This window comes from Centrocercus urophasianus, unplaced genomic scaffold, assembly GCF_019232065.1.
Source record: "Centrocercus urophasianus isolate 14NV4802_14NV808 unplaced genomic scaffold, USGS_Curo_1.0 seq_30, whole genome shotgun sequence".
NCBI classification, from domain to species: Eukaryota; Metazoa; Chordata; class Aves; order Galliformes; family Phasianidae; genus Centrocercus; species Centrocercus urophasianus.
Window position 1 is genome coordinate 12,446,550 of NW_024884867.1, and position 26,590 is coordinate 12,473,139.

The 26,590-nt window shown below is 40.9% G+C and overlaps 1 protein-coding gene across 4 annotated transcripts in view; it reads left to right on the plus strand.

The window, feature by feature from the left end:
- The first annotated feature begins 1,831 nt into the window (after nt 1-1,831).
- The window catches only part of LOC122165898 (clathrin heavy chain 1-like), a 37,847-nt gene continuing 13,088 nt past the window's right edge, over nt 1,832-26,590 (plus strand). For 3 of the 4 annotated variants that reach the window (XM_042829288.1, XM_042829289.1, XM_042829290.1), the window contains exons 1-17: nt 1,832-1,954; nt 11,503-11,710; nt 15,281-15,549; nt 15,830-15,991; nt 16,766-16,879; nt 18,205-18,378; nt 18,673-18,870; nt 19,280-19,480; nt 19,602-19,754; nt 20,385-20,507; nt 21,261-21,398; nt 21,615-21,779; nt 22,218-22,398; nt 22,711-22,874; nt 23,900-24,025; nt 24,729-24,871; nt 25,390-25,624. In XM_042829288.1, the coding sequence (XP_042685222.1) occupies nt 1,913-1,954; nt 11,503-11,710; nt 15,281-15,549; nt 15,830-15,991; nt 16,766-16,879; nt 18,205-18,378; nt 18,673-18,870; nt 19,280-19,480; nt 19,602-19,754; nt 20,385-20,507; nt 21,261-21,398; nt 21,615-21,779; nt 22,218-22,398; nt 22,711-22,874; nt 23,900-24,025; nt 24,729-24,871; nt 25,390-25,624 (2,796 nt within the window). In that variant the 5' untranslated portion in view covers nt 1,832-1,912. Of the gene's footprint in view, nt 1,955-11,502; nt 11,711-13,038; nt 13,137-15,280; nt 15,550-15,829; nt 15,992-16,765; nt 16,880-18,204; nt 18,379-18,672; nt 18,871-19,279; nt 19,481-19,601; nt 19,755-20,384; nt 20,508-21,260; nt 21,399-21,614; nt 21,780-22,217; nt 22,399-22,710; nt 22,875-23,899; nt 24,026-24,728; nt 24,872-25,389; nt 25,625-26,590 lie in introns of those variants that run through there. The other variant, XM_042829291.1, reaches the window with a different exon arrangement.

Below are 26,590 nucleotides of genomic sequence, written 5' to 3' on the forward strand. Positions count from 1 at the left end.
AGCTTAGCTTTCCATGCGTAGGGAATACAGGATGGGACTTCACATACCAGCCTATAAATTCATGAAGAAAGTGTCTGTAGTAAATCCACCATAAAAGATTTCCTTTCAATGCTATGTGTGTAAAAACTCATGTCTCTGCTGGAGAATAAACTAGAAGGAATTTAAGCATGAAACATTCAGCTATTAAACAGTGCTGCAGCAATTATATATATATATAATATATATATTATATATATATGAAAACTTTCAGATTATTTTTTGAAAAATGCTGTATTTACTGTTTTCACCAACCTGGTGCCAGGAATGTGCACAATGATGGGTGAAAACCACAAAACTTCAAACACTATCAATGTTTCAGAGCTGATCAGGCTTCAAACAAGCCAACCTATATGCTCAGCAAAGCAAGACGTTAAAAGAACAGTTCTTTAAACACAGAACTGGATGGAAAAGCAAAAATTAGGAGGAAAACATGAGTGGACAATAGAGTGCCAAAAACGTATATACAAAGTAAGATGCCATTTCTTTTTTTTTATCATGAAAAGGATGGGATGCTGTAATTAGCAGGATTTGGCCAGTGGGCATGTGGATGGGAATTGTTGAGTCCGGGTCTGAACCACTGACTGAGCACCTGGGGAAAGGACCAGCTCAGCCCTGTGAGCACAGGTGAAGGCAACTCAGCTGTGTGACTTTATAAAGCAAAAAACCCCGTCTGCGCCTTGGCTCGATTTTTCCTCGGTGCCTACCACCAGCGAGGGACGTAGAAAGTGGACTTCCTGAGGGATTTGGCTGTACAGAACCACAGAGCTATTGAGGTTGGAAAAGACCCCTAAGGTCATTGTGTCCAACTGTCAAACCGCACACACTGAGCTACATCTCTCAGTGCTACACCTCCATGTTTCTTGAACATCTTCCAGGGATGGTGACTCTAACACCTCCCTGGGCAGCCAGTTCCAACACATTATCACTCCTTCTGAGAAGTATTTCCTAATTCTTCCTTCAGAGGCACCTCTGCCCCTGTGCCTTCTACTCATGGTTCCCCAGCACCTGCAGCCCTCCAGGTTCTCCTTTAGGCTGCGCGGGGCGTCCCCCATTTGATGGGTGGTCAATGGAGATCAAGGTTTTAAAATAACAGAAAGCTCTGATTTATGGCTTGCATCGGACCCCTCACTCCTCAGTTACTCAACAACTTTCCAATTCACGATGTCATCTCGTGGAAAGATCTGTGTTTCCACTTCAAAGCTCAACGGCGGGGGCTCCACAACACCCGATAGCCGTCCTTCAGCTCCTGTCAGCCCCTCTCCCTTTTGGTCAGCGGTGGCGGGTAGCGCTGAGGGCAGAGCAACACCGCTATCGGACCCTGCCTCGAAGGGCAGCCTCCGCACCACCGGCGGAGCAAGGAGTCAGTGGAACACATCCCCGCCCGCTTCCGCCTTATGGAGCCGGGGAGTGGGCTGGGTCTCGGGGCGCTGCGGAAGAATATCGCACTTTGACGATCCGGAACGGAGGAGCCCCCTGTCCTGGCAGTCGTTTCCCCACTGCTCAGCGGGAGCCATGTGGGATGGAAAGGCGGTGACGGTCTGAGATACAGGCGGGAGACGAGGAGGTGAGAAACGGGAGGGAAGGCGCGGCGGCACGGGACTATTTGAGAAGACCCTGGCGGAGCTTGCGAGGAGCGGAGTGATCCCACCTTCGGAGTGAGCGGCCCCACGAGGCAGAAAAGGGCAGCGGGGCGCACTCTCTGTGAGGATACTGCGCCTGCGTCGCCCTTCGTTTCCATTTCTTCCCCTCCCCTTCCCAGCTCTGTCCCCCTGCGCTTCTTCTCGCCTTGTGCGGGGTGCAGCTGTGCCCCCTTATCCGCTTTATTTCCATCTCTTGTTCCTCGCACCCATCCCCGGAGAGTTTTCCCCTAGCCATGGCCCAGATCCTGCCTATTCGCTTCCAGGAGCACTTCCAGGTGAGCTCAAGGGAACGGGGAACACAGGGTGGGGGCTGTTCCCGTCTGTCTCCCCGTGCACCTCGGAGAGGGGCGGCCGCGGCCTAGTCCGGGGTGAGGGGAGCGTGCGGTGCGGACCGCGGGGCGCAGCGCCCCCATCCACCGCCGGGCGCGATTTGTGCAGAGTCACTCGGGGCCGCTCCGAGAAGGGAGAGTGGCTCCCCACGCTTCTGAGGGAGCCGTCGCCTCTCGGGGTGCGCGGGGCTTTACTCTTCCTCACAGCGACCTTCAGCCTCCGGGTTTCGGGGAGCCGTGTGGCTGCGGGTTGGGGGTCGAGGGCCCGAGGGCCTCTGCCTCCCTCCCAAACACAACGATATAGAAAAGAAAGAAAGCCCTTCTTCACAACGGCGCAGTTCTGATGGCCTACGAGTAGCATCAGTGCTGGAAGAGGTCCATCTCTAATGGGTGCCGTGCAGCCAAGCCGGTTTCTCTGTTCCTTTCTTAACTTGGTGCTAAAGAAGGGTTAGAAACAGAGTGGGAGAACAACAGGCAGCAAGCATGCAGTGTAAGGCAGGAAGGAATTAAAGGAATTCTCTAAATGAATGAGGGAACAGGAAGTGGAGTTGGCAAGTCATCCTGCTGTCTCTGCCCAGCCTTCTTCTGTCAAATCAGTCTTTCATCTCAAAAATGAACTGTAGACCCATCCTCTGGGAGACTTGGTACTACTGCAGTTCCTTTTTGGGGAGGGATTTCGGGTGACTGTGAGAACTGCCTTGGTCATTCTGGGAGGAGACCAAGGCTGGAAAAAATGATTGGGCAATGAGTTCCAGAAATATCTGCTCTGTGCCAGCGTGAGCACACACCTGCCTACTCACTGGAGCTGAGAGTTTAATATAGTGAAGAATTACTCCTCCTCCCCCCTTAACCCTACAGGATAGTAGCGATTGCTGTCATACAATTAATTCATGGTAAAGGGCAGCTGTCTGAGTAAGAAAGTGAAGATTCAAGGTATTTTTAATGTCAGGCTCACCTTAGGAAGAAGCATTTGGTTCTCACAACTTAAAGCTAGCAGGTGTCACTGATCCTGCTGGTTGTTTTTGGCTGTGCAGTGATAAGTGGATGTTATGGTTGATGTTATAGGTGTAGTGTCCTGCTTTGCATGTTACATGACTGTTTCTGAGGGCTAAGTTCTGTCTTACGACACTGTCTGTGTGAGCATTAGAGCACTTCTGGTTTGAGTCTGGGGCTAGTAACTTCCCCAGGGAGTCCTACTGAAGTCACATGCTATTTTTTGCCACCACCTGCTTTTGCTCCTAAATGTTATGATATTACTGGGAGGACTGAGCCTGTGCTGGAGCGGACTGTACAGGGGAGTGTGGGAAACCTTAGGACCATGCCACTGATGTGTTGAACTGGATTGTTCTGTGGGGCTCACGCCTCCCCACTCCACTTCCGCTCCGTCAGTCTGAGAGCAGTGGCTCCAAAGCAGTGTTCCACACTAGGAAACTAAGATTAGTGACTGGGACAGGAATTCATCAGTCTCCTTAGTGTTACTTCAGCACCTGTTTTTACATGACAAGTGTAATGGGGAGAATCGGAAGACGTGTGGGAGCTGGTCGTGTTTGTTTTGGCTGGATATATGAAGTATGGTTTTATCAACTCTATCTTACATTATATGTGTCTACTCTAGATGCGTTAGCTCCTTGCTCCTTGTTGGCCAGTAGGGAGTTTTCTTACGACAAGAGTAGGCCTTCACTCCTGTTCATAATGCTTCATTATCATCCAGCTTAATTTTTTTTTTTCTTCTCGGATTTCTTCCAAGGAATAGGTTTGGCTACAGTTAAATTGCCATGTTTGAAATGAGTAGTATGACAGATCTACTACACTGCTTTATGATGTTAAATCAGAAACAGTTTCTTACAACTGCTGTGTATCAGTAATTCTATATTGATTTGTTCTGCATCTCAATTCAAACTGTACTGCTTATCTGTAGATATTTTAATTAGTATGTTTGTAAGTAGCTAGAGTAGCTGGTTACTCAATTTCAAATTCAGCCTGGTGCTGATGGAACCTTATTTCCCTTATACTAAGTCTTCTCTATACTCAGCTAAAAGGAGAAATGAAGTACGCAGGAAGTGGTCTTTGGGGAAGCTAAACAAGTGGTGGTGCTAAGTACTGAACTCTCCCAGCCTCTACCTGGATGAACAAGTGTGGGGAAAAAAAACTGTGATCTTGGTTCACATAAAATTGAAGGAGTATTAGGTAGACTGCTTACATTCCTCATGCAGCTTGTTTTATGTTGATAGTTTTTCTAACTGAACTGTACCTCCAGGGCTGTGCAGGAGGAATGTACGCTAGTCACAGTGTGTGTGAAATTAGAAGTTGTTACAGCTTGCACCTTCAACCCTGGTATGAACTTATGAGGAGACAGTAGCTACTGTAAGAGATACAGAAATTGATCAGCTTAATGCTGCCTCAAGTCTTACTGTTTAGGTCCACATAACGCAATTACGATACTGTTTTTAGTTGTAAACTGTTCACAGTTCCCCAAAGAACTTGCTTATTCTTCCCTCAGAGAATATAATAGTTTAAGTCCTACAGCAAGGATTGGCAATAAGCTAGTAGCTGATCAGCTGTAACAGAAGTATAGACTACTGCAGCCCTGCTGTAATGAGGAACTGCTGGGATGTACTATTAGGATATAATTGGATTCTTAATTCCAGTGCTTCTGTTGGAGCTGTGGATTATAAATTATTTACTGGATTGCAGTTTACCATGTGTTTGGTTTGCCATTGGGCTTGATGATTTCTAAGGTCTTTTCCAAACCTCAATTCTATGATTCTATGAATGGGAATGCCATAAAAGACTAAATACAAACAGAGTGGGACTGACATTACTGGAATTCAGTGAACAAAATGTTCTAGGTCTGAAGTCGAACTTTCCTTTACTTAATCATAGGCTTGTTCTTAAAAGCTTAATTTCATCCTTTATTTTTTTAATTTTTTTTATTTTTTATCTCTCACTATTAAAAATCTCAGCTAGCCCTGTAGAGAAAACAGCAGTTATGCAAAGTCTTGGATTTCTTGGCTCTTTGTCCTGTAAATGGACAGGCACAGTGATCAATAGGCAGGTTTCTGCTTTCTCTGGAGTAGCTAATACAAACTCTTAAGCACAAACAGCTGAAAAAACCTGTGTGCATGTTTTGTCTCCTTTATGTATAAATTCTATACATTTTAGTTTGGTACTGAGAAGCTAAAATCTGGTCTTAAAGTGATATAGATTTACTTCTGTCACTTCATGGGCAAAACCACTTTCTTTTGATTAGTCTGAGATCTCCTCTTAAGGATTACTGTCTATTGTGGGCATGAAATTGCCTGAGGCAATAGGCATGATTAAGCTGAGCTGTAATGGATTTCCAAAGTTTGCTTTGGCTAGACATATGTGAATGTAAAAGCATTCAGGATGATTCCAGCTGAAAATAACTTCTTGGACTTGTATTCAGAAGGTAGAGCTAAATATTGTGGTGACTCAGCTATGTAGTGTTGAGGAGACCGTATTTGCCCAAAGGGTTGGGAAGTACCCTGTGTGTGTAGAGACTCTTTGAGCAGATGATCTAATCACCATCATTGACATACAGGAATGGGTTTGTATAGGGAGTGACTTTTCTTTGTTTTTAAGAGAAAAGTGTAATTGCAGCTATAACTAAACACTGTGATCCTGCGGTCTTGCATGTTTCAGCTGACTTTGCTTCCTTGATGTCCCTTGCCTACCAAGATGGGGAGCAACAACAGGGGGGCTGGCAGTGGGGACAGGATGTCCGATGGCTATATACAGTTCCTTACTGGGCATGTTTTAACTTTATATAACTACACAAGCTACGTAAGTGCCCTGAGAAATTACTACCGTGTTCTTAGTTTGTATTGTACTTTAGATGATATGTTCTTACAGAGCTGCTAGTGCTTAATATTTAGATACCCATAGCCTCTGTCCACGTCTTACTCTTCTGTAGTGGGATTGAAGCAACTGTTAATTGAAACCTCTGAAAAGTGTTTCTGTTAGAGCTGAGTGGAACTAAACTGAAGTGGGATATTTTCTGAACCCCATTAAGTTATGTGAGCTCCGGCATTTAGCTGATGGTATGTCCCAAGCATTTGGAGATAGTACTAGGCAGACAGTAGGTTGGTCTGAAGAACTTACCACTAGAGAGAGGGGTTTAGCTTGAAGACTGTGTCAATGTCTGAGTTGGTTGTTGCTGGTTCGGTCTAGATCACTGTTTTTCTGCAGAAAGAGAGTAGCACTAGAAAGCCCAATGCTTATTAAAATTCTCGTATTACAAGCATCAGTAAACTGGAAGGGGAAAAAAATTATTAAATTTCAGGTGAATAGTCACATTTTATCCTACTTGTGGCATTTAAATAATATATCTCTGGCTAATTTTTTTTTTTTTATCATTACAGGGGTTATCAGTATCTTAACATTCTTAAAATTGTTTGATAGGCAATGATCTAATCTAGTCTATAGTAATATTAGATGAGTTATCTGGGTCATTCAGACTTACAGTGAAAGAAGCAGTGCTGGCTAAATATTTGTTTCTTATGGTTGTAAAGAGTATCTGCTCCTGTTCTTATGTGTAGTCATAAGGAACATGCTTGTTGAACAGTTTCATGCAGCACTGCCCTCTAATATGGGTGCTTACTGTTGCACTGATGGAAGTAAATCTTCAGTGCTTTCAAATTGCAAAAATAAGAAGCTTTTTTTTTTTTTTTTTTTTTATTAACTGAGGCAGTAATTACATGACCATCCTTTAGGAAATAGTAATATTTTTGCCTTAAGAAGTTTACTTGCTAGCCTAATGAGAGGATGGCAGCAATAGTTACGCACCATGTATAGTTAATTTCTGAAACTTTCTGTAGATGTTATGGCAGTTAGAACGGGAAGTTATGCCAGAATTTGAGGCAAAAACTTATTTCTTTGTAAAGATACTTAAAGCATTATGGTTCTTCAGTAGGGACCAGGTTTTGCAAGGGGTAAGTTTGGGCTTAAAAGCTGAACTTGAACTAGACTAATACCTCAAGATTCTCGCTGTACAGAGTGTCAAGTGGCTGTCATGAAGAGGACGTCAAGCTGTAGCACAGTATCTGAGAGGAGGCATTGGAGAGGCTGTGTGCTACTTCAGTGCTCTGAGTTAGGGCTAATTAAAGCAAGACAAGCTTGGCTATCCTATGGTTAAATCACTTGTGATGCTTCACTTTATCGTCTTTCATAACGGGTTATATTTTGGCAGATGAACTGATTTCATGCCCAACACCAAAGCGTGAATGCGTAATTTTCAGTGAGTGGATGTTTTCAAGTCTAGAGCATATAATCAGGAGCACTGAATCTAAGGGACTATGGTTTATCCTCCTTGTTCATGGTCATAGATGACTTGGCTACTGCTTGAGCGTTTATTGAGTAACAAACTTTCCTATTGCATGAATCTTCTTAATGTGGAGACATTTTACCTTATTGATACAGAAGCCTGTAATAGCTACATGCTCTCTGGACAGTTCTTGAAGCTCTAGTTACAAGTTGCTTCTGATACTTTAGTGTCTAAACTTTGATAACCTTTTGGCATGAATGGCACCTACTTCTGTTTACTAGCTTGTATAGAAGTATGTATCTATAAACTGAGGATACAGCTGAATGGGTCTTGATTATTGTGCTGATGTATTTGTTCCTTCTTCAGATATCATCTTACACATGCATACATTTAGCTTGTATTGCATTTCTGAAGCTTATGTATGTCAAGATTAGCAACTACTAAGCTGAATAACTCTTCTTTAGTAAGCTGAAAACTATTCCTGAGATTTTTCTTGGGTATGGCTCCAATGCAGTGCTGCATTATCTCAGTTACGTACCCAATTTATGGGTTAGTAGCTTTACATAAGCTGCAGCAAGCCATGGTCAGTGTGTTGGGGACCTAACAGCCTCTGACTGAAGAATGATCCTGGGATGAAACAGCGTTCTGTTTTAAGGGAACTGATATTTGTAGCTGTAACTGCAAGTATCTTGTTTTGTAGATAGAGCCGACCTTGGTAGTTTATCTTGTTTATGCAAAGGCTTGTTTTGCAAACAGTTGTTCCTCTTGGGCTCTGTATTATGTGTTGGCTGCATGGGCACAGCATGCAATGGAACAAACCTTGAAGACCCTGGGGAAATCAAAGCAGGAGAGCGATTGCAGAGGGGGTGAAAGGCAAAGTGCCCTTTGAAGCAGGGGATGCCCAGCTGGTGCTGCCTACAGAGTGCACTGCCAGCATAGTCTTTCTCTCTCCTTTTGGTGGTTTGCTGTCTCTCAAGGGTCAGAAAGTAATAGTGCACTTGCTTAGGGAGGTTCTGCTTCTTGCTTGCAAGGATTATCTAAAAATGAATGCCTGTGTGTGTATATGTGTATATGTTGACTAAAACTTGTAACCCTCTGTGCTGCTCTGAGTGCATAGTTTGCTTGCCTCTGCTGCTGAGACATCCTGTCTCAGATTCAAATGTACCCTGAAACAATCAGCCAGATCAGAACATACTGAACAGCTTGTGACACTAGGTTGGTCCTGAAGTCCATGAAAACTACAAGAGATTCAGTGAGCATAGTAACAGTGTTTGGGAGAGCAAATTTGGAACTACAGAACACCTGTTTTCAACAAAATCAAAACCAGTAGCTGTGCATCTTTGCCAGTGATGAAGAGCTTGCATGCTATGTTTGTGAAAGTCCGCACCTGTGGGTTTGAACCACTGCTGCTGTTGTCACTGCTGAAATGCACCACCCACTCCCACACTGTGCTCACATAAACTGATCTCGATAAATGTTCAGGAAGCATTGATTAATGCTTCACTGGGTGGTGTTTTTTCTTCCCTAGAGGACTTGAATTCCTCAACTTTGCTTCATACGCACTTCCATGTCAGACACCATTTTGTGAGATTGCCCTTCTGCTGCCATCTGTCGCCCAGCAATGAAATGTAATGGAATATTGGCAGGAAGATTCAAACTCTACTACCATGGCACCAATGTCTCCCTCTAATGTTGTGGGCCAATATAATAAAATAGGAGGCATTACTTTTGGAGCAGCCCTCTTGAAAACTGTTCCCAAATGTCTGTATCAAAACAGAAAGCAATTTTTTTTTGCATATTTTTCACTTTTCCCAGGACTGTGTTTAGCTGATGTATCAAAATACAAAGTTATTTGCCACAAGTTGAGTTAGCACTACACTGCGTCCTCCCTATGGCCTGGACAGTGCCTGTTGCACTCTGATGTTTGGCTGCTGCTGAGAGATGGGTGTGTGCCTGGGGCAGGGCCAGGCTGTTCAGCAGGGAGTAGCTGCTGCCATGGTGGTGCAGGCCGGAGTTTGGACTGTAGGATGGGGTTAATCTCTTAAGAAGCTTCGGTAAAACTGATACTGCTGTTCCTTTGCTTGAAAATCTGTGCTCTGGGGCATGAAGCAGGTCCTTGGGCTTGTCACAGTTACTGTTGCATGAAATGTAGCTTATGACCATACCAAGTTGCTGCATTAGGCACTGCTAAATCTGAGATATTACAGACTAGTTGAAACACTGATCCACCTTCACTGCTGCCTCTTCTGACTAATCTGACACTGGAAACGGATGGAGACAAAGCTAATGAAGATGAGTGAAAGTGAGAAATCTAGGCATCTACTCAGAGATACAGAATGACTTGAAGTTGCTTTAAGAATAGCTAGTTTGTCATGTGCTTGAACTCAGGTGATTGACCGTAAGTGGTGAGGAGGCATCTACATTGAAATCCCTGCTCGTGCTGTTAATCTAAGTGATGTGACTACTTAGGCAGAGAAAGATGGAATAAGTGGTTATTTAAGCACTTTTCTTAGCTTGCAATAGTAAGAGTAAGTTCAGAGGAGTGAGATGAACAAGTCCACTTACAAAATTAGGCCATTGAAAATAGTGCTGAACTGCATTATTTTTGCAGTCACCCAGCATTTCTACTAAAGCTATTAAATAACCTGGAGGCTTCAGTGCTGGTTTCTTTGGGAGAAGAAGGAAGAGGCTGGATAGCAGGAAGTAGCTGCAAATTAAACAAACAAAAAAACCTAAACAAACAAAAACACCCAAGGGCAGCAGCAAACAAAACACACACACAAAAACCCAAACAAAAACATTTGGATTTGGTATGATTGTAACATAGGATTACAGCATACAACACATACAACATTCCTATTGTTGTATTGACTATGTCTAGAGGTTTATCTGAAACCTAAATTAGCAAATATCACTACGGTAGCATTCACATTTTGGTTGATGTAACAGAAGGTATATTTTAACAAGCCATGGTAGCTGTTACCAGGTAAAAAAAAGGTAGCATAAATGCTGTATAAGCACAAGCTATGACTGCAATTCCAATGCATTCAGGTTATTGTGTGCTTCAAGGAAAGTACTTGGTGCTATACTCAAAGGAAAGGAGGAAAGATGTGTCTGAGATATTCTAAACTGAACTGGGGATGCCTGGACCTGCTAATCACAGAGTCACCAAGGTTGGAAAAGACCTCTGAGATTATCCTGTTCAACTGTCAATGTATTGTCAATATTTCCCAGTAAACCATGTCCCTCAGTACAACATCTAAATGTTTCTTGAGCACCTCCATGGTTGGTGGCTTGGCTGTCGCCTCTGCCAGCTCCTTCAGCACCCTCAGGTGGATCCCATCTGGCCTCATGGACTTGTTGCAGCCCAGGTGGAGCAGCAGGTCTCTAACAGTTTCCACCTGAGTCAGGGCGTTTTTATTCTGCTCCCCATCCGAGTCTTTCCAGTCAGGGCTTAGGGTACCCTGAGGATAACTGGTCTGGCTTTTAAAGATGGATAGAAAGAAGGCATTGCTAATCATGCACTTTGTCTGCAGATGAAAATAAGAGTTGGCTTACATCCTAATTTTTAGTCCTGGCAGTACTGTGAAGATAGAACCTGGTGGTCTAGATTTGCCAAGGTAGACGTGGTGTGGTCTCTGCAGTGAAGGACAGGCCCTGGAATGAAGTATGCTTTTCATCTATCTATTGCTCTCTCAGCTTTCCTTTTCCTAAAGAGATGATGTGGAGTTGACAGTTGGGAGGGAGGTTAAAGGACTTAAGACTGCTTCTTTAATTGTATTATAAATGCTGTAGATGTTGCAGTCGGTGTTTCTGATGTCTTCAGGCCATTCCTTGGGAAGGAACTCAGCATTACAACCTTACCTTGGTGTGCTTGTTACAGTATCTGTTTGAGCAGAGAAGCTGAAGTAAAACCCCTGAAGTGGTACTAATTCAGTACTTAGCAGTTCCTGAGTATGTTCAGATCAATGTAACAGTCTGTCTTAGACTGGTAATTGAACTACTGATGCCTTCCTTAAATATTATGGGAATTCTGCAATATCGATCCCTTCTAGAGGGAGAAGAAAATAAGTCTGTCTCTACGTATGATGCGAGCAACTGAAACAAGGGATCAGGTGAGATAGCAGGAGGGGATCTTATGTACAGGAACTTAAGTTAGACAGATAAATCTTCATGATAAGAATATTAAAGGACCGTTCCCTCTTTCTAGCTCCAAAATTTGGGCATTAACCCAGCAAACATTGGATTCAGCACCCTAACAATGGAATCCGACAAGTTCATTTGCATCAGGGAGAAAGTGGGAGAGCAGGCACAAGTAGTAATAATTGACATGAGTGATCCAACATCACCTATCAGACGTCCAATTTCTGCTGAAAGTGCCATCATGAATCCAGCCTCTAAAGTAATTGCACTAAAAGGTGAGTAACCCTTTATTCTTGTAATATGAAACCTACTATTTAGCTTCATTATTGCTCATGTAAGCTCTGGAGCATAAAAGCTGTGTAAGGTTTATACGAAGAAAGTACAGTAAAATAATATCTTGCCTGCTAGATCTTGGTTGTGAATATTTCAGTAATGTTTGGGTGGTTTGCCTACCACTAGGATGCTTGGCACTGCTGCCTGATGTTTTCGCTGAGTACAAGTGGATGTTCAGAGAATAATGGACACTTGTAGGGATGAGTGGGGAAAGACTAAAACTGCTCGTGCCCTCTGCTCTGTACTTACCTTTGCTGTAAGTGCTTGCTGGATACAAACAAATTGTTATAAGGCTGGCCAGTAACTACATGAGACAGCATGAAAGTCTGAATGCGTGAATTTGTTTAGTTTGATAACCTTGAGAACCTACAGATGGAAGACCTCACATGTGGTGTTTATTTTGTTTCTAGGTCTGAGTGCTCCCCCCAAATATTTTTTTACTATATTTCTTTTCTTAGATGAGTAATTTCTAGTACTTAGCTTCAATAACTACTTGTCACTGGCTATGTATTTTCTTCTTGCATCTTATGTAAACAGATGGCGAGTGAACTTTATTTCGTGTTTAGTACTACAGACTGGTCTAATCTCATAAAAAGTACTGAACTTTGAGACAGCCATTTGACAGTTCACTTCATAGCCATATAGAGGATCTTAGTCTTCATTTGTCTGTTTTGACTATTGACTGTACCAAGTGGAGGAGAAGAGTGTTCTGTGTGTGTGAATATATATAATGGAAGTACAGTTGATAGGCAAAACCACGTGCAGTACTTTCGAGAGACTTCTGTTAGCAGGTCCTGTGTGCTGTTCATTTCTTCCTAAATGTGATATCCAGTGTGAAAATCTGTGATGAATTTCTGTAGGGGTCTAAGAAATAACATTCCTCAAACTGACACAAAATGTGTATCTTGCTGTCTATAATATTGGACTTACACTGACATTAGGTGAGAACTGATGTGTTAACATTTGACTTGAGCTGTAATTGTGGTTTAGTTGAGATGCTTTTACATCTTGCAAAGGACTGCATTACTTGGGATATGATTTAAGTCAACAATGAACAGATTTATTTCAGATTTATTTGATTTCACTATCCTTAACTTCAGACCTCTTTTAACAAACCTTATTGGCAGGGAAAGCGCCTTTTTTGTACTAGCAGAACTTAATCTAGCTCTTAAGGAAACAGGATCATCTGTTTTTAAAACTCACCTATTCATGCTAACTGAACAGATTATCATCAGATTGTAACAATATCACTTTTCTTGCCAGTGTTAGACTTGCTGAAAAGTATCATCCTGTCCGTGCAGAGTGAGTAAACTTGTCCTCTGAAAAAAGTTATTTGTGTGATGTCACATGGACTTGCAAAATTGCCAGGTATTGCAAACTTAGAGCTTTTCTTATATCATGTCTAGTAGCCAAAGATTAAAGGAGAAAAGAGAACTAATAGAGCCACCTAGCCCACATGCTATTGTTCAAGATAACTGGTAGAATTACAGTAAACTGCACCAAAGACATGGTTGAAGTTAGCCTGTCACAACAGACTTTCCCTGCTGACTGACAGGCATCAGTAGCTGAGGCATCACTAGTTAAAACTGTTGTGTGTTGTGACTGAGTGTACTGTGACCGGGAGCTGCTCATTATGCAAGAATTACTGAGCAATTAACATACAATCCTGTTCAAACAATGAATGAAACAGTGCATACTCATTTTAACTCAAGAACTGTTTAATTTCTGGATTGCATGTGGCGTTCTCCTGGCATTACCAAGCTTCATGCGTTATCCTTGTTCCAAGGTTCTGTTGCGTTGCTTTGCTTTGCACTGAAAGTAGTCTCCAGTTGTTACAAGTGGAGGATGCAGTACTCAAGGCATTCTTCCATTCTTTACAGAATGGAGAAACTTAATGTTCTGGTGAACTGAAATGTAAATTCTTGTGCCAGTGTGCAGCAATCAAAAACCCCAGCTTCCTTGACTACATCTGCAGAGAATTATCTTAAATATACCAATCAGTCTGGTGTCTTGATAAGGAAAACCCATGGAAGTCTGGCTCTTTGTCTCAGGTTTTGGCCTGAAAAAGCAGTCAAGTTCACAGAAGACTCAGTCACTTGCCCATGCTGTGTTGTCAGCATTTGGTCTTGTTGAAGTTCATTCCTTTGGCCTCAGCCCAGCTATCCAGCCTGTCCACATCCCTCTGTAGGGCCTTCCAACTCCCAGGCAGGTTGACACTTCTTCCCAACTTGGTGCCATCTGTGAACTTAGGGTACGCTCTATGCCCTCATCCAAGACATCAATAAAGATTTTGATCGGGACAGGCCCCGGTACTGACCCTGGGCGAACACGAATTGTGACTGGCCACTGGCTGAATGTGACTCTATTTACCACCACTCTCTGCATCTGACCATCAGGCAGTTCTTTACCCTGAAAGGACATTTCAGAAATATGCAAGTAAAGGAAATACAAACCAATACTCTAGTGGTCTGAGTGGGTGTCTTGTGAACAGTAAATGGTATTTCCTAGAGCTAAATTCTCTTATTTGAAGTTAAGTGAAATAACACTTCAACTTCCTGCAAGACATAGAATTCGTTATTCTTTGAAAAGGATTTGTCTCAGTTATATAAGTTGTAAATCTACCCGCTGCTTCTTCTGGTGATTCAGGGTTGGCTCAGTTATTTTAGTTGTAATTCTACCCTTGCTTCTTCTGGTGATTCAGAGAACCACTGAAGTTGAGCTTGAAGTTTCAGTATAGTTACCCAAATTGTGAAACAATAATCTTTTATAGAACTAAAGCTCCAAGCCTTTTGATAAACTTTCTGACCTTTTTAAAAGCCTCTCCAGCGGGTAGTTTGTGCTACTGTTTTACAGAGCCCATCCATTTCCCAGTTAAGTGCAGAGCCTGTTTGGTTCCAGGAAAGAAAGAAAGAAAAAAAAAACACCCACAAAAACTGTGGTCTAGCTATTTCAAGGGCTGTTGCAAGTCTGTTGCTGCTGGCTTCAGTCTGGGTGATCTACAAAAGCTACTAAATTGACACAAACTGGAGCCATTCTTTCTACTATACTAAATTACATCAATTAGACAGCTATAATTTGATATCCCAGTGCTCCTACGTAAACCAGAATTTACTCAAGTAAATTATATAGGTTAGATAGTTTATTATCTTATAGATATCTTATAACTATCCATATATAGATGTCTTATAGTTTATTACTTATTATATATAGCTTAGATAGTTTATTAACTACACCTTGTAGTTAGAATGCTTTTGCTTGTCAGTTGTTGGTTGGAATGTCGTGTAGGTGTCCATGAAGACTCTTTTGCTTCGTGGCTGGAGGAAGTTAAAGGTTGGGAAGGGTTTCCGTTTTGGTACAAGTCTAGTATCAAAGTACGCTTGGGTGTAACATGGTACTAACTCTGCCTGCAAGATCACCAGAATAGCAGGTTAAGCAGAATTGTAAGTAGGCGAACTACAGGATGGTTATTACAATAATTGATCAATGATGTTTCTTGGGTTTTGTTATACCAGCTGGAAAAACGCTACAGATTTTTAACATTGAAATGAAAAGTAAAATGAAAGCCCACGCTATGGCAGAGGAGGTGATCTTTTGGAAATGGATATCTGTGAATACAGTTGCCTTGGTGACAGAGACAGCAGTCTACCACTGGAGCATGGAGGGAGAATCTCAGCCCCAAAAGATGTTTGACAGGCATGCTAGTCTTGCAGGCTGCCAAATCATCAATTACAGAACCGATGAACATAAAAAATGGCTGTTACTGATAGGAATTTCAGCGCAGGTAAGTTACCTGGAATTATCATGCTAAGAAAATGGTCAGGAGAGCTTTGTTCCATTTTCCTTTGCTTATAGCTGCTGTAATTTCTTAACTTTAGTTTCTGTAGATCAAAGCTTCAAAAATTCCTATTTTGGAAGACTAACCTGACCTTTAATATGATTAAAACATTGGTGGAGGGGATGAGTGGCAGTTGTCTCTCTTTAAGTGACTGTCCCTAAAGTCTTGTTCTATAAATATTTGAAATGTTATCTCTAAAAGCTGATGTTTTTCCTTTTTCCTCTAGCAAAATCGCGTGGTTGGTGCAATGCAGCTCTACTCTGTTGATAGAAAAGTCTCCCAACCTATAGAGGGCCATGCAGCAGCTTTTGCAGAATTCAAAATAGATGGAAATGCCAAACCTTCCACCCTCTTTTGTTTTGCTGTGAGGAGTCCTGCAGGAGGCAAGGTAAAATTTGCATCTGTTTTCTTGTTCCGCTATAGCACATCTCATTACTAGTAGAACTTCAGCAATCACATTCAGCTGACTGAAGAACAGCTTGTGAACCATACATGCAATATATTCAGTTGGTATGTAAATGCTTTATTTTAATATAATAGAAACTGCTAAAAGTCTGAATTCCTTTAGTAAAGCTTAAGCAAAAGAACCAATGTAGATATAATAGGAACTGAGATCAAAGCATTGAGTTATGGTCACGTTATGTTTTGTGTAATGAAATCAAGTCATAAAGTAGCCATTTATGTCTAAAGTTTAGAAGAGACTAGGTAAGCCTTAGCAGCTTGGGTAGGTTTGTATGTAACTGATAGTGAGACTCGACAGCAGGTCAATATCCTACAACGTTTGTTAGCAGTCTGTAAAGGGCAGAGGTCACATTACAATTTTTTATTCTTTCATTCTTATATTTTACACATTGTTGATAAATTGACAAACTCACTCAAAACATCTGGAACAAGTTGAGTGCCTTGAAATAGAAATATACACTATGCTTTTATAGAAGACATTCTTTAGCTTTTCCTGGTATTTACATTAAGTTCTGGTTAACTTTATTCTTTTTTCTCTCATAAAAATCTGGAGTACAGTTCTCCAGAGTATTTCTGAATTGGACAGATATTTAGTGGCCAAGGGTGACAGATGACTTCATCAGCTTATCTGAAGATTTGAAACTTCTTTCATGTGACTGGATTTGCTGGTGATCTTGTGACGTGTACTCTTTCTTCTTAGCTTCACATAATTGAAGTGGGTCAACCAGCTACTGGAAATCAGCCATTTGTTAAGAAAGCTGTTGATGTGTTTTTCCCACCTGAGGCACAGACAGACTTTCCTGTGGCAATGCAGGTAAATGTTTGACCAAAAACACAAAGCAGCGTAATAGCTGGCAAGTAGCAGGCATCTGTCATTAAAAAAACAAACACACTTTCTACAATTGCTTTGCTGTTATTCTTCCGAACTTTGGAAATGGTATTAACGGATTTATGGAAAGCTAGACAGTAAAACAGTAACTCTCACACAAATATGTAGGCTGTATTTATCTAAGTATGTGAACTTTGATTATATTAAAAAAAAAAAAAGCCACAAAAAATTATTTGTCTTCTGGTAGAATGTCTCTGACGTTGGTCAGAACTCCTTTTGAATAGCTAAAAAGTTTGATGAGCTTTTGCTTTGTCTTAATAACAGCAGTTCGAAAGTAGCTAGATACCAAGCATTGAAAGCAGTCTGTCAGAACAGCAGTACTCGTAAGTTCTTGTCTAATTTGATAACGCTTGTTGATAGCAGGATAATTCTGCTTTTTTCAGGCTATTGAACTGTCTACTAATGGTCAGGGTTTTAAATATGATTGTTACAGTGCTTGGCATTTCATCTGCAGTTAATGTCATGAGACAAACAGAGCGGAGAGCCCTATATTAGTCTACCTCCTCTAGTAGCAACAGAGAAGAAGATACCTTAGGATATTAATAGGAATTTTTTTTTTAGGAAAAGAACATGAATGGTTTCTTTAACCAAACTTAGAATATGAAAAACAAACTATCTTGGAGCATGCAACTGCTGTCCAATCTAATATACCAGCTTTGTGAATAAACAAAGATAAGACTTATTGAACTGAGGTAAACAACACAAACTGTGTGCATGGCAGGCTTCGTGTGCTCTGAAGTCTTGCTCCAAAGTGGAAGTACTTCTGTCTAAATACAGTATTGGCTTGAAAGTTTCCTTGGCTTTGAGACTTGACAGCTAAACAGTAGCCCTCAGCAGCTGAGCCTGGTTCAGGTTCTGCTGGTGCTTTGATTGGTTCTTGCTGGAAAAGAGTGGGATTATCACACAAGATTTCTGAAAATGAACTTGTACTGGTGTATCTGACCTGAATACTAATTATGCCCAAATTATATCCCTCATCCTCACTCATTAGAACAGTATGGTCTTTGTTGCAGATGAATCTTGGTTTTCCTTCTGCATGTGTTCAGTGGAGGTATGGCTCTAAATGGTTATCAGAGCCATTCATTGCTTTGAATTTGTAACAGAGAAGCCTGAAGCTGTATTTGTTCCTAGTGTTAGTGCAAAGGCATGTCATTGCAGTACTGTCTTGTGACTAGGCTAAAGGCCTAGTCTTAAGTTGTCTTAACTGTTGCTGTGTTAGTCTATACTAGTAAAAGATTATCTTTTAACAGATTGGAATTAAGCATGGTGTTATCTACCTGATCACAAAGTATGGATATATTCACATGTATGACTTGGAGTCTGGAGTTTGCATCTACATGAACCGTATTAGTGCCGACACTATTTTTGTCACAGCTTCTCATGAACCTACCTCAGGCATTATTGGTGTCAACAAAAAAGGACAGGTAACTAATCCAGTAGTGTGTTTTTAAGTCTTCTAAGGCTGTGATGGAATGTAAGTAAACCTAATGAGTGACTTGATATAAAAAACCTCGTTGCAGGGATTGAGTAACTACTTGATTTTTATCCATTTTTTAACCTCTCCTAGTACAGACTGCTTGAAAGGAGAAACTGACTTGTTTTCCTTTTGGATAATCTGCTGCTTTGCTGACAGTCTGAATAGATATTCAGTTGTTATGTTGTATACAGTAGTATTGGAAAGGGCAGTACGTCTTAGATATGCCTTTTATCCTTTCCAGGTGCTTTCTGTATGTGTCGAAGAAGACAACATTGTGAACTACGCCACAAATGTTCTCCAGAATCCTGACTTGGGTCTGCGTATGGCTATACGTAGTAATCTTGCTGGTGCAGAGGAATTATTTGCCAGAAAGTTTAACACACTGTTTGCTCAAGGAAGCTATGCAGATGCTGCTAAAGTAGCTGCATCTGCACCAAAGGTGAGTTATTTAAGGGTAGAGGTTAGAATCCATTTAGACCGCCTTAGCTTAGTTGACTTGCACTTCAGCACTTGACATTCAAGAGCTAAAATGCTTCAATACTAACCTAAGCTGTCTGTAGTTCATTTCATTGTTCTGTCTAATATGTTCTCCTGTATACCATCAGGGAGCATCTGCCATACTTTTCCAACACAGACTTGACTTGCTGTGGGCACTGACTTCTTTCTAGAAGATCTTTTGGTTTAGGTTTGATTAAAATCTCCACCCTGAAAGATTGAGTAAATTCTTCAGTGTGTAGCTGAACTTAACACCTGCTTTGGTTTTTGTTTTTTTTTTTTTTTTTTCTCCTCTAACGCTATTCAGCTTTCACAAATAAAATGTTACTTCTCTGTATCGTGTGCCTCTACAGGGAATTCTACGTACCAGTGATACAATCAGGAAGTTCCAGAGTGTACCAGCTCAGCCAGGGCATGCCTCTCCACTGCTCCAGTACTTTGGAATATTGCTTGACCAAGGACAGCTGAACAAGTTTGAGTCTCTGGAGCTCTGTCGCCCTGTTCTGCAGCAAGGCCGCAAGCAGCTTCTGGAGAAATGGCTGAAGGAAGACAAGGTAGGCTTGATCTTGATGCTAACTTAATTTGGCTGCCTTGTAGCAGTTGAGTGTGAACAACTCTTTCACTCATGCTACATATATGGATACTTGTGCTTGACAAAATATCACTTCTCTTCAGCTGGAGTGTTCAGAGGAGCTGGGAGACTTGGTGAAGACAGCTGACCCAACCCTTGCACTCAGTGTCTACCTTCGTGCTAATGTGCCAAACAAAGTGATTCAGTGCTTTGCTGAAACTGGTCAATTCCAGAAAATAGTACTGTATGCCAAAAAGGTAAAGTTGTTTATCACAAGCTGCCGGACTATATCTTATGTTTAATGTGTATGTGTTCTCAAGTTATCTTCCATGAGAAATTTGAGTTTGTTTTTTTTTTCTTTTTAACTCCAAAACAGGATAACTAGCAAAGACTAAGAAACAGCAGAATTCATAGTATGTGATTAATGTCTAATAACATGGTCTATGAAAGTTGAAATTAGAACCTCCAGAATTCTTATACTATCAAATTATGAACTGGCTCAAGCTGCTTATAAAAAATGACTCTTCCTAAATCGTTAAGGAAGAGGTTTTTTTTTTTTTTTTTTTTTTTGCAAATTACAAAGTAGTTTGTGGGATATGCACTTATAAATTTGGGACTGTGTATGATAATGCCTTCAGACTCTTGATTTGTTTCTAGTAATTTTCTGAGTCAACAAGAAAATTGCCCTAGAGTAAGTTCTGTTGCTAAATAAGCAAATACTGAATTTGTGTTAACATACAAACAATGCTTTTGTCTGAGAATTCCTAGAAGATGGAGAATGGGTGTTACAAGCTTCAGTGTGGCTCATAGCACTTACACTACAGATTTAGAAGGCTTAAAATATTTAAAACTTTCCAGACATGCATGACTCTTCCTGACATCTCTAGGTTGGCTATACCCCAGACTGGATCTTCTTGCTGAGAAGCGTGATGAGAGTCAGTCCTGAGCAGGGCCTGCAGTTCTCTCAGATGCTGGTACAGGACGAGGAGCCACTGGCTAACATTAACCAGGTGATGCCTACAACAAGAGCACTGGTCTCTTTCTAGACAGAGGTAATAGCATAGTACCGCTTTGGGAACTGGTAAGGCCAGTTCAGATCTTTAGTTGGCTTGGTTAGAAAAGGGACTAAACTAGTCAAGTTTGGTTGCCATTAGAGGCAAGTGTTCTTGTGCAAGTTGGCTCTATTACAGTAATCTTGATCCTGAATCTGCCACAGTCTTAGTCTATGCAATGAAGAATGTTACTGTCAGTTTAGAAAGCTCCTGCTGACTTTAGAGCACGTGTGAACTCTTATGGTAGCAGAGAATTTATAGGAAGATAAATGAGCACTTGCTCACAGAGGCCACTTGTGATTAAATCATTAGACAACAACTTACTTTATTAAATAAGTGAAGTATTTAGAAAAAGTGTTAACTTTTCTTGCAGAAACTTTCCTATCAGAAAAGAAGGGATGGGCTTTGCTTGCTTTGTTAAAACTAAATAGTTGGTGGCAAAGTCTGGCATAATAGGTCAAAGTGGTGTACACCTCAAGTTCTAGAGAAAAAGGAAGTGTGAAATTTTTGTCATCTTTATCATCTTATGATAAAAAAAAGTAAATATAGCACATTAAGTGCTGGAATGAGCTGTCTTTCTAGACAGCTATTAGATGTGTACAGATAAAAATATAAATGTGTACATATATAGAAAAGGGAGTCTATATATATATATATGTATATATATATGTATATATAAATATATATTTTCAACTTGATGATTCTCAACAGATTGTGGATGTGTTCATGGAGAACAGTCTTATTCAGCAATGCACATCCTTCCTATTGGATGCTTTGAAAAATAACCGTCCAGCAGAAGGCCACCTGCAGACTCGTCTGCTGGAAATGAATTTGATTCATGCCCCACAGGTAAGACTCTTAACCTAGTTCCTCCAAAAAATGAAGGAGAAAAATTGGAAGGCTTGTGCTGATATTCTGCATCTGCACTTCTTACAACAATCTGATGTCTATATATAGTTTACAACATGAAAGACTATGAGTCAGTCATTGCTATGTCTTTCAACAACTTTTAGTCTGAGCTGTTGTCGTTTTCTAACAGTCTGCATACAAAATCTAATCTCGTAGGTTGCAGATGCCATCCTTGGAAACCAAATGTTTACACACTATGATCGTGCTCATATTGCTCAGTTATGTGAAAAGGCAGGCTTGCTCCAGCGAGCTTTGGAACACTACACTGATCTCTATGATATTAAACGTGCTGTTGTTCATACGCATCTCTTGAATCCTGAGGTAAGTCTGTGCAAATGAAAGCCTGAGGTTCTGTATTTGAAGTGATCACTGCTTAGCACTCCAGTAACTGCTAAAATTCCTGCAGCAGCTTTAAGATGTTTTGTAGGTACCCAAGCAGTACGTGTAACTGTGACTCAATAACATTTATTCAGGTAATTATTAGACCTCAGTCTATATTTTTGATGGCTTAAGTTTGCCCTCAGTTTCCTCGGTGGGCATTTCAAATCTTTCAAGCTGTGTTTTTGCTTTAGTTGTGTTTTAAAAAAAAAAAAAAAAAAAAAAAAAAAAAGTCAGGCTGTTTCATTTCCAGTCTTTGGTCTCAATGTGTGAAAGATTTACCTACAGTAGCTGGGGTAGCAACTCTAGCTATTTGACACATTCTAAAAAATTGGTTGAATCCTCTATAATTTACTGAGTGAAGCTTCTTTCTCTTCGCAGTGGCTTGTGAATTTCTTTGGCTCTCTCTCTGTTGAAGACTCTGTAGAGTGCTTGCGTGCTATGCTGTCAGCCAACATTAGGCAAAACTTACAACTCTGTGTACAGGTTGCTTCTAAGTATCATGAGCAGCTTGGCACCCAGTCTCTTGTGGAGCTTTTTGAATCTTTCAAAAGCTATGAAGGTACAGTATTAAAAGGAAGAGCAGATACAAAGGGCATCAGCTTTTGTGGGAAAGGTACTTTCGCTTGGCTGGATCCTAGCGTGCATTTATTCAAGTGCGTTCTTGGGATAACTCTTGTTCTAGAAAGTCTTTTTGCCCTCTCTCAAAGAGAAAGAAAAATCTGGAAAGGAGGAAAAAAACCAAAACTGGTTTTCCTGTAGTTAAATGAAAACTGCTCTTAGCAATGTTGAACTAAGTTATAAAATGAAGTTCATAAGTCTGTACTTACTTGACTTGTCCTTCTAACTGGGTTAAAAACGTTATTCTTTCTAGGACTGTTCTATTTCTTGGGTTCCATTGTAAACTTCAGCCAGGATCCAGATGTTCACTTCAAATACATCCAGGCAGCTTGCAAAACTGGTCAGATAAAGGAAGTGGAAAGAATCTGCCGTGAAAGTAACTGCTATAACCCAGAACGGGTGAAGAACTTTCTGAAGGTAAATTCTCTGTCCAACAAATCAATCTCTGTAGAGTAGCAGAACTTCAGCCTTCTAAAGGGAGGATAATACCAACTCAAGTTTTAACTGACATGGCTATGAATAGTCAACTATGTAACTGGAATAGGAATCCAGTCCTTTTCCAGGCATGCAGTAGCTCCTTCTTGGCAATCTCTGAAAAAACCACAGTTCCTGTAAAAATTAACCCATAGGTCATAGAATTAGTAAGGTTGGAAAAGACTGGAAAGATCATCTAGTCCAACCATCAGCCTTCCCTCATGCCCACATATTGTTCGTAAGTCGCTTTCATGGTGTTGAATTGGCATGATCCAAAACATGTCCATTTAAACAGCTGGACTGTCGCATACCAGCCTTCATGCCTTTTGCTTGTTAGTCTAGACACAGCTCCAGTGTCTGAGCAGCTTGGAGATGTGACAGAGTGGACAGAAAGCATCCCAATCCCACTGCTCTCCTCCTTCAACTGGTACAAGCTATCGAATTGGTATCAAACTGGTACAGAGATCGAATGGGGTACAAGCTATCTTCACTTAACAGTAGGTGGGTCGGTGTTGGCAGAAGGAAGTAGTATGTTGAAGTATTCAGCTGAAACTTTAGCAACGGTATTGATTAGACAAAGCTTGGCAAAACTGGAGTCAATTGTCAGAATGTTTTGCATACTTTGTGACTGGTATAGTGGGATTTTAATGCCGTTTGATTTTTGCGCTAAGTTGTTGCCCAATAATCACCTTCTGAATGGATATGTGAATAGATAGTTCTACTGAAGCTAGGCATGTAGGCCTAATGTGCGACTTCAAGAACTTAAATTTAAAACTCAATTGCTAGACTGACCATATGATTTTCATAGTGGCTAACTTGCTTTTGAAGTTAATTGTTTGCTCAGCAGTCTTAAATTTGAATGTTTTGTGATTTCTAGCTGTGAAACAACTCAATTATGCTATACTGCTTTGAAAATGCTTTAACAAACAGTGAATGCTATCTCACATTTTTTTTTCCACACAATATAGGAGGCAAAGCTAACAGACCAGCTTCCTCTGATCATTGTCTGTGATCGATTCGACTTTGTTCATGACCTGGTGCTCTACTTATATCGCAATAGTCTGCAGAAGTATATAGAGATCTATGTGCAGAAGGTAAGGCAAATGCACTTTTAAGGTGTTGCTCTTTCCTTCCTTCTAAGAAATTTAACTTTTTGGTTTGTTAATCATGGAATCTTAGAGCGGCTTAGGTTGGAGGGAACTGTGAAAGATCACCTAATCCCAACCGTCAGCAGGATTGCTACCCGCTAGATCAGACTGTCCAGGATTCCATCCTATATGGCCTTGAGTGCCTCCAGAAGTGGGACATCCATGGCTTCACTGGGCAACCTGTTTCAGCACCTCAACATCCGCTGAATAAAAGTCTTTCTCATGTCTAACCTCAGTTTTCCAATTAGTTTAAAGCCATTCCCCTTTGTCCTATAATATCAGACTGTGTAAAAAGTCTGTCCCTCTCCTGCTTGTAATCTCCCTTCAGGTACTGAAAGGATGCAATATGGTCTCCTTATTATCTCCCCATTACCTTCTTTTTTCCAAGCTAAACAAACCCAAAATTAAAGTAGATCTAACTGTGTATTTCATGCTTGCACTTATGCAGATGCCTTTTACTGAGCTCTTGTCTATCACAAACCTACAAGCAGTGTTTTTCCTAGAATTCATGTAAAAAATGCATCAGTAACTCAAAATACACTGCTCTTAAAGCATAGTTTAAACTTTTGACTAGAACTTTGTGTGGAAGATAGGGGATGGGTTATTAATAGCACTAATAACTGATTTTAATAGTGGTGGCTTATTCCAGGTGAACCCCAGCCGCATACCAGCAGTAGTTGGAGGGCTTCTTGATGTGGATTGTTCTGAAGATGTCATTAAGAATTTGATCATGGTGGTTAGAGGCCAGTTCTCAACAGATGAGCTGGTGGCTGAAGTGGAAAAAAGAAATCGGTAATGAAGATACACCTGTAAACACTGTTCACAGGCTTTCCTGACCCTGATATATACCCAAGTTGGATGCAGCTTTTTTGAATGATACAATATTAAATTGCTTTTGTGTCTTATAGAGCAACAGCTTAGATTTTCTATCAAGTCTCCTGGTTGTTTGAGCAATATAGGAATGCCCAACAGCACTGCATGATGAGTAATACAGCGTTTGAACTCCAAATTTGCCATCCATGAGATGTGCCTTTGGGGTAAATCTAGATAAAACTGTCTTCACGGTATCGTTTTTGGCACATAGCACCTTGTGTAATTAGTTTGCAGTTACCTCTAAAATGAAAAAAATGATTTCAAGTGTTAAGAGCCACGTAATAGAACAGAAGTTGAAAAGAAAGATGGTAATACTGAGTGGAACCTGCAGGCTTCTCTTACATTTAACTGAAGGTCAGATATGGCCAGATATTTGTTGATACCTGTCAGGCTTCCTTAGCCCAACTTACAAAGCTCAAATGTTTGCTTCTTCAAAGGCTTAAATTGCTGTTGCCATGGCTTGAATCAAGGATTCATGAAGGCTGTGAAGAACCTGCGACTCATAATGCATTGGCCAAAATCTACATTGACAGTAATAATAATCCAGAGCGGTTCCTTCGTGAGAATCCATACTATGACAGTCGTGTAGTTGGCAAATACTGTGAAAAGAGAGACCCTCATCTGGCCTGCGTTGCATATGAGAGGGGCCAGTGTGATCTGGAACTCATAAAGGTTAGCAAAACTGCATTTATAAACATGTTAAAGAATGTACTTGCTGCCTGAGGTGAAAGCTGAGTTAGCAATTTGTCCAACATTTGCAGAATCCTGTCTTGCAGTCTCACTCAGGATTTGAGGTAGACATGAATCTTCTGCATGGAGACAGTAACTTTTATCATAACAAGGAACTATAATGCTCTGCGTCCCAACTAAAATTATGTAATTGCAGATTTAAGGTGCCATTCATGTTTTTCATCCACAGGCTGCTCAAAATTAGATCAAGTTTTCTGGACTCAGCTGATAAGTATGACAACTGTTAAATCTTTGTTAACTTCAGGGTTTTTTGTTCTTTTGTTTTGAGCCTTGAGTACTTGATCAGCAGAAAGGACAAGTTGCAACCTAATTTAACACTACAGGAGGAGGAAGAGTTTCCCTGAAACTTCAGTTTCAAACTTGAAAGGGGGATGTGGTTTTCCTTTGTCGTGATTGACTCTCTGAGAGCTGCTCTGATGCACAGCTAGAGCAAGAAAAAAATAAATGTTGGTAGTTGAACTGCAAGGACCAATTCAGATAGCATTCCTCTCCTATCTAAAACTTATTCATTCCTCAAAATTCCCTTGGAAGTTCAGGGGAAAGTGAAATTTTGTATGGTTCTCCAGACACGTAGTGTCTCATACTGAGCATTAGAGTTTAATGTCAGACTGCAATGCTAGTGACTGCTGTGAAAGAAAGCATTCTCCTACCTGTACTTCTATGACAGTACATGCAAAGATTGCCAGCTGAGTAGGGGTAAGAACTGATTTGTTTTTACCCTGTTTGAAAAAGGAAGTAAATGTTATTTCCTGACAGGACTGGCACTGTGTCGGTTAGAATGGTGGTATTATCTAGTTTTTCCTCTGAAAAGGGAGAGCTTCCCTGTCTGAAGCAACTATGTTTGAAGTGATACCTTCTCTGTAGTTGTAAAGTTAAGATGTGTAGCTA